The following is an 8248-nucleotide window of genomic DNA, read 5'->3' as shown; positions in this document are numbered from 1 at the left end:
TAGAACTGTAAGGAAATAGCTTTCCAAATCAGTTCTGAAGCTACTGAAATTTATCCACAGAAAACTAATAGAAAACATTGTCTTTGACTTCTCTGTGTACATGGCTTTACTTAATTCTTCAACATTTCTAGAATTCTTATCAGTAAGTGTCATTGTAAGAAGATATAATGGATTTATTTTAATAAGAGATTTCCCAAATTAACTTTGAATATAAAATCTTTTTGTCAGCTATGAATAACTAAGAAAAACATGAAATATAAGTTTAAAGGAGGACATGTTTCTTTTCTATCACAAAATCTCTGGTGTCCACACATCATGACAGCAATGTTTTCTTTCTGGGCCTGGGATGAGACAGACCATGGTGATAGAAGCTATGTTAAATAGAACATTTTTGTTTTAACATTGGTCCTTAACAGATAAAATGAGCATCTTAATTTACCAGGAGATACCAGTAGAAGATTTGAGGTTTGTGTAATAAAAATGTCCTCAGTGTGAATAAGCATTATCTAATTTTCATGTCCTAGCATAGTTGACTAAGGCACATTCAGAGTAAAAATAAAACAGACATTTTCCAGAAATGAAATGAATGGCTAATGTTCATAGACATGAACTTTATGGTGAGGAGAGAGTGCACCATTCTAATGCTTTTGCTTTAACAAATCACAAGGGTTTTAAATCTTGGACTGTCTCAAGTATTTTCTTAGCCATGTGCTCTCAAAACTTTACCTCCACAAAGTGACATGTGACATTGTTCTCCTTCCTGTCTTACACAACTCTTCTCTTTGCTTTTTAATTCTAATCATTCACTGATGTTTACTCCATAGCTCGTGTTACTGAAAGTGACTATTGTTATTATGGTGCATATACAGTATGATTTCCTCAAATATTTCCCTTATGATTTTTATCAAATATTATAGTTAAGGGCAATTCTATAGCACAATGTTTCATAAAGTAAGGCTTTTATAAATCACTGATATTTTTACCTTGGTAATTCATGGTGACTAATGTGAGAAACTTCTCAAGGCCTATTGTACACACAGAAGTCCCACTGGCTAATCACCTTAATGAATTTAAGGAGTCACAATGAAGGACTTAATGATGGAAAAATTAAAAACAGTATATAGCAAAATAGAATAGAAAATCTTAGGTTATTTTCCATAGATTAATGGTCTTCTTTGCTTTATAGAGGGATGGTTGGATGGCCAGATAGATAAGCCTTACCTATCTTTCATCTATCTGTCTGTCTAACTAGTCACCATGTATGCTTTGGAAGTACCAGAACCTCAGGGTTACTAATTTAGAAATCACTGTGTTGTCTCAAGTTTTTACTGACTTTTTCCTATTATACACATCATTTCTGTAAAGATGACTATCACATTGTCCTAGCTCTGAAAATAGCTAAGTAATTAAGAAAGTAATAATCACTGAGATGGAAATATTAGAAGGAGTAAGCTCATACTGTGCTCCTCTTGCTGTTATGGCTAATGACCACAGGAAGTGCACACAGTAAACAAAGACCAATATGGCTACCTTTAGAGATGAGAAATTGTCATTGCTACAAACTTTGACAACTTAGAGAAATGTTATTCCTTTATTAAAATGTCTTTTCTAAATCATCCTGAGTGAGGAAACCCAGAACAATAAAGACAAATTTGGTATATAGTCACTGACCAATGAATATTAGGATTCATGTAAAATTAAAGGCAACTATGCTGCAATCCATAGACCCAAAGATACTAGGTAACAAGGAAAGTACATGGAAAGACATCCAGATCTAGATGGAAAGGGGATATAGAAGAGATTTCATGAATGTACTGAGGGCAGGTGGGGATGGGAGCATGAGCGATAAGGTTGAGGGGACATGGGGGGAGTACAGTGCTGAGCCCAACATTAGGCAGAGTTTGGGAATCCTGCAGAGGAGAAGATAGGAGTGTAGGAGCCAGAGGGATCAAGAGCACCATGGGAAGGCTCACACAATCAACTACCCTGAGCTCATAGGGGATCAGAGAGACTGAACCAAAAACCATGGAGCCTGCATAAGACTGACCTAGGCACTCTGAATATATGTTATAGTTGTGTAGCTGCGTCTTCATACAGGACCTTTAACAGAGGGAACAGGAGCTATCTCTGTTTTCCTGGCTGTGGAGATCCTACTTCTCACACTGGGTCACCTTACCCAGCCTTAATACATGGGGATGAACTACACAGAGAAACCCTAACTTAAAAAACAAAAACCAAACAAACAAAAAATGCATGGGGATGTTCTCATTTTTACTGCAACTTGATGTGCCAAGTTTTATTGATACCTGGCCTGTCCTGGATGGAGACAGAAGAGTAGAGGGTTGGGGGTGGGAGGCAGGAATGTGGGAGAGGGATCAGAAGCAAAGGATTGGGGAGAAGGTTGGGACTGGGATGTAAAATAAATAGATGAAAAATAAATGAATAATGAATAAAATGTCTTTTCTAACAAAGTTGTTTGACTGATGTGTAAAGTGAGACAGGGATATAGAGTAAAGGGATAAATTAAATTTTATTTTAGTATATCTTCCTCATGTTTCTGCTCCTCTTGTTCCCCTTCTGACCCTCCACCTTCACCACCTTCTTTCCAGGGGATGCATTCAAATAGCTGAATGTATTTGACAAGACAAAGACCATTTTTAGATTATAAATTGTATCCAGATAGTTCATCCTTCTGACAATTAAGATGGATTGTATAATTATCTCTATATTGTTTTAAAAACGATTTCTTTGTGAGTCAATAGATAATTATGATAAATTTCTAAGGAAGCAAAGCATAGTGTCAAATTATCTTACTGTCATATGCTGTCTATAAAGCTCAGGCAAATATAACACCTAGTTTTTAAAAAGTTTGGCATTTTATACCTCAGATTACAAAAGAGACCAAAATGTCTGTTTTTACCTCGTGTACAAAATTAGTAAGAAATCAGCAATGTAAGAAATAATGGAAGAAATAAAATAAATTATTTGCTAATAGATCTGCACACAAATTCATAAATAAGGAATGTCAACATAAATATTTAGGAGTAATCATAATAAAATCTCTACATACACCAAGGACAACAGAGTTGCCCTTGTACATTAAAAGTCATACATGTGAATAGTGAATATGTCTGTGTTCATAATAATAACCACTGTAAAACTATATTTTCCTAAGTAAGACTATTTTCCCTGCATGTTTGTAAGAACATTAAGTGCATGTCTGGTGGCCTCGCAGGCCAGAAGAGGGTACTGGATCCCCTGGAACTGGAGTCAAAGACAGCTGTGGGTCACCATGTGGGTGCTGATAATTAAACCCAGTATTTTTCAAGAGCAACAGGTGATCTTAACCTCTAGTCATTCTCATCAGCTCCATGAACTACTTTTAAATGTATATTTTCTCCAATTGGCACATAAACTCAATGTAACTAATATTGCTGTATGGGTTTCCAAGGCTAATTAATTCAGTATAGAATTTATGTAGAAAATCAGACAGTATCACTAAGAAAATCTGAAGCCTATGAAAGTGTTATCATATCCTCTGACTTGATCTCTTTTGTTAAAAAACTATAGTAATTAAGTCATAGGTACTGTAGATGTGTAGGTAGGTGGGTAAATGAATGGGACTTCAAAAAGAAACCAGTAAATGATCTTACCCACAAAAGATTCCTAAACTGAAATAAAATATAAATAATAGAATGTAGATCACTGTTCTTTTATTGCTGTTATTTTCTTGGAGAGGGTATTGAGACAGGATTTATCTGTGTAGCCTTACCTATCCTGGTACTCTCTCTGTAGACCAGGCTAGCGTTGGACTCACAGAAAACTTTCTGCTTGGTCCTCCAATGTGCTGGGATTAAAAAAATGTGCCACCACTGCTAAGCTTTGTTTTTTTCTAAAACTATGCTCTGGAATATCATTTTTTAAATTGTATAATTAATTTAATTTTACATATCTGCCACAGATTTCCCTGTCTCCCTCCTCAATGCTCCCCCCGCATACTCCTCCCAATCTACCCCCCATTGCCATCTCCTCCAAGGCAAGAACTCCCCTGGGGATTCAGCTCAGCCTGATAGATTCAGTCAGGCAGGTCCAGTCCTGTCTCCCTTCACCCAGGCTGAGCAAAGTGTCCCAGCATAGTCTCCAGGCTCCAAAAAGCCAGCTCATGTACTAAGGACAGGTCCCAGTCCCACTGCCTGGGGGCCTCCCAAACAGTTCAAGTTAATCAACTGTCTCACTTATCCAGAGGGCATGATCCAGTTCCATTGGGGCTACTTAGTTATTGGTTCACAGTTCATGTGTTTCCACTAGTTTGGCTATTTTTCCCTAGGCTTTTGTCAATCATGGTCTCAATATTTCTCACTTATATAATCCCTCCTCTGTCTCACTGATTGGACCCCTGGAGCTCCACATTTGACAAAATCAAACACCCCTTCATGATAAGGGACATAGAGAAATCAGGAATACAGGGAACATACCTAAACATAATAATGGCAATTTACAGCAAGCCAATAGCCAACATCAAAGTAAATGGAGAGAAATTCAAAGTGATTCCACTAAAATCAGGAACAAGGGATGGATGTCTGCTCTCCCCATACTTATACAATATAGTACTTGAAGTTCTAGCCAGAGCTATAAGAAAACATAAGGAGATTAAGGGGATACAAATTGGAAAGAAAGAAGTCAGACTTTTGCTATTTGCAGATAACATGATAGTATACAGCAGTGACTCCAAATATTCAACCAATGGACTCATACTGCTTATAAACACCTCAGCAACATAGCAGGATACAAGATTAACTCAAAAAATCAGTAGCCCTCCTATATACAATTGACAAACAAGCTGAGAAGGAAATCAGAGATACATCACCCTTTACAATAGCCACAAATGTTATAAAATACCTTGGGGTTACTCTAACTAAGCAAGTGAAGGACCTGTATGACAAGAACTTTAAGTCCCTGAAAAAAGAAATTAAAGATGATGCCAGAAAATGGAAAGATCTCCCATGCTCATGGATAGGCAGTATTAACATAGTAAAAATAGCACTCTTACCAAAAGCAACATACAGATTCAATGCAATCCTCACCAAAATACCAACACAATTCTTCACAGACCTGGAAAGAACAATACTCAACTTCATATGGAAAAACAAAAAACCCTGGATAGCCAAAAGAATCCTGTACAATAAAACAACCTCTGGAGGCATCATGATCCCTAACTTCAAGATCTACTATAGAGCTACAGTAATAAAAACAGTTTGGTACTGGCATAAAAACCAACATGTGGACCAATGGAATCGAATTGAAGACCCTGACATTAACCTGCACACCTATATAATTTTTGACAAAGAAGCCAAAACTGTACAATGAAAAAAAGAAAGCATCTTCAACAAATGGTACTGACAAAGTGGATGTCAAAATGTAGAAGGTTGAAATAGATCCATATTTGTCACCATGTACAAAGTTAAGTCCAAGTGGATCAAAGACCTCACCATAAATCCAGTTACTCTGAACCTGATAGAACAGAAAATAGGAAGTAATCTTGAACACATTGGCAGTAGAGATCACTTCCTAAATATAACACCAGTAGCACAGACACTGAGAAAAAACAATCAATCAATGGACCTCTTGAAACTGAGAAACTTTTGTAGAGCAAAGGACACAGTCAACAAGACAAAGTGACAGCCTATAGAATGGGAAAAGATCTTAGCGAACCCCACATCTGACAGAGTGCTGATTTCCAGAATATATGAAGAGCTCAAGAAATTAGACATCAAAATGCCCAACAGTCTAATTAAGAAATGGGCTATAGAGCTCAACAGAGAATTCTCAACAGAGGAAGCTCAAATCACTGAAAAAAATTTAAGGAATTGCTCAACATCCCTAATTATCAGGGAAATGCAAATCAAAATGACTCTGAGATACCACCATATACCCGTCAGAATGGCTAAGAAGACAGCTTATGCTGGAGAGGATGTGGAGCAGGGTAACACTCCTCTACTGTTGGTGGGAATGCAAGCTTGTACAGCCACTTTGGAAATCAATATGGCGCTTCCTTAGAAAATTGGGAATCCATCTCCCCCAAGACCCAGCTGTAGCGCTCTTGGGCATATACCTAAGGAATGCTCAATCATACCACAAGGGCACATGCTCAGCTCTGTTCATATCAGCATTAATAGCCAGAACCTGGAAATAACCTAGATGCCCTTCAACTGAAGAGTGGATATATAAAATGTGGTCCATATACACAAAGGCATACTACTCATCAGAAGAGAGAAACAATGACATCATGAGGTTTCCAGGCAAGTGGTTGGATCTAGAAAAAAAAAATCATCCTGAGTGAGGTAACCCAGACTCCATAAGACAAACATGGTATGTACTCACTCATTAGTGGATACTAGATGTAAAACAAAGGATGATCAACCTGCTACTCACAACTCCAGGGAGGCTACCTTGTAAAGACGACCCTAAGAAAGACACAGGGATTGCCTAACCACAGAGAAATGGATGAGATCTACATGAGCAAACTGGATCTGAGGGGTGGGGTAATGAAGGGCAAGGTTTGGGTGAAAGAGAGCTTAGGGGAGCAGGAGATCCCAGCTGGATCAAGAACAGAGAGGGAGAACAAGGAATGAGAGATCATAATAAATGAAGACCCCATGGGAATAGGAAAAAGCAAAGTGATAGAGAGGCCCCCTGAAATCCACAAAGATACCTCCACAATAGAAGACTGGAAATGGTCGAAAGAAACCACAAACTGACCTAGTCTGGTGATCAGATGGCCATTTTTTTTTTAATTAAAATCACTTATGGGAGCATGTTTAAGACAAACCTTACAACCCGTACAATGTCATTTGGACAAATGTATATTCTACTTCATGCAGTGGGGTTAAAAGTCATAGGACTGTGGTTCAATATTATTTGATTTTTGTAAGCAGATGAGAGGACATAGGAGCCATTGAAATTTTATATAGAGTGCTGCAGACAGCTGAGAGCATCAACACCCACTGCTGGAATTCAAGACATGGTAAAGGATCATGGTTATACAGCCTTTCTCTTTCCCTGACACGAGCTCTAGCTTTTGTGAGAAAATCAAAAATCCTTTCTGCTGTGAGCTTCCCTCTGTAAGATTTCTCTGCTCTTTAAATGCTGGCTCTTAGAAACTAATTTTCTATATTTAAATGTGTTCTGAAATGTTCACAGTAGTTTCTACTGTTCTATATTGGGGATATAGCTAAGGATACTATGCAGAAACCTCATGGAAAATGGCTGTGTCTTCTATTAAGTCAGAAAATGCATTGGTACTCTGTAGTGCTGGAGATGAAGAAGAAGAGTGATATTTAGGGTACAGAGAGGACTGTTTAGCTTCTTTTGTCATAACAATGACTCTCCATGAACTTTGCTAAAAATCCTGTGACATCTGCGAAACAGTTTCAGTGAGTGACTCATGAGGAGGTGCAGCTGGGGCAGCTCACCCTCTCACTTCTGCTTCCCTGGAGGTTTATGGTATGACTTGTATCACTGTGGGAGGAAACTGAGCATCCTGTAGACAGTAGTAAGTTGCCATATCTTCAGACTCCAGGCTGCTGATGCTGAGAGAATAATCTGTCCCAGACCCACTGCCACTGAACCTCGATGGGACTCCATCTGCCAAGTTGGATGCACCATAAATCAGGCGCTTAGGAGGTTTTTCTGGTTTCTGCTGTAACCAGATTAAATTACTGCTAATGTCCTGACTGGCCCGACAAGTGATGGTGACTCTGTCTCTCAGAGACGCAGATAGAGAAGAAGGAGACTGGGTCATCTGGATGTCACAACTGACACCTAGGAGTGGAGACACAATAAATAACCACGTAGTAAATCATTATACAAAAGGACCCCCCCAAATGCCAGTCAACACTTATCACAGTGTAACAGTGAAATTCCCATTATATTCCTTTCACACCTGGAAGCCAGAGCAGCAGAAGCACGAGGAGCTGAGCAGGGGCCCTCATGTCCATGCTGAGTCCTGACTGCAGTGACAACTGTACAGGCTGTGACTGGTATATGAAGAAGTCCTCAAGGCTGTGCTGTGAGTGCATGCAAATCACCGGGAAGCAGTTAGGATGGGCACAGCTGCAAGGCTTGCTCATCTCAGCAGCTTAGCACAAGAGCAGGGTTCTAGATGTACATAGTTAGACTGCATACATACATGTCTTCAAAGAACACACCTCTTTTTTCAATTTTAAAGTTGTACATGGCATTTCTAATG

The 8248-nt window shown here is 38.7% G+C and overlaps 1 gene segment (V, D, J or C); it reads right to left on the bottom strand.

Annotated features, from left to right (window-relative positions):
• Window positions 1-7498: 7498 nt before the first annotated feature.
• Window positions 7499-7997, bottom strand: LOC118580188. The segment is given in 2 exon segments: window positions 7499-7821; window positions 7943-7997. Coding segments are annotated over 2 exon segments (378 nt in total).
• Between the last annotated feature and the right edge of the window lie 251 nt (window positions 7998-8248).

This window comes from Onychomys torridus, chromosome 3 (assembly GCF_903995425.1).
Source record: "Onychomys torridus chromosome 3, mOncTor1.1, whole genome shotgun sequence".
Taxonomy (NCBI): domain Eukaryota; kingdom Metazoa; phylum Chordata; class Mammalia; order Rodentia; family Cricetidae; genus Onychomys; species Onychomys torridus.
The sequence above is the reverse complement of the archived record's forward strand: the minus strand, read 5'-3'. Positions and strand labels throughout refer to the sequence as shown.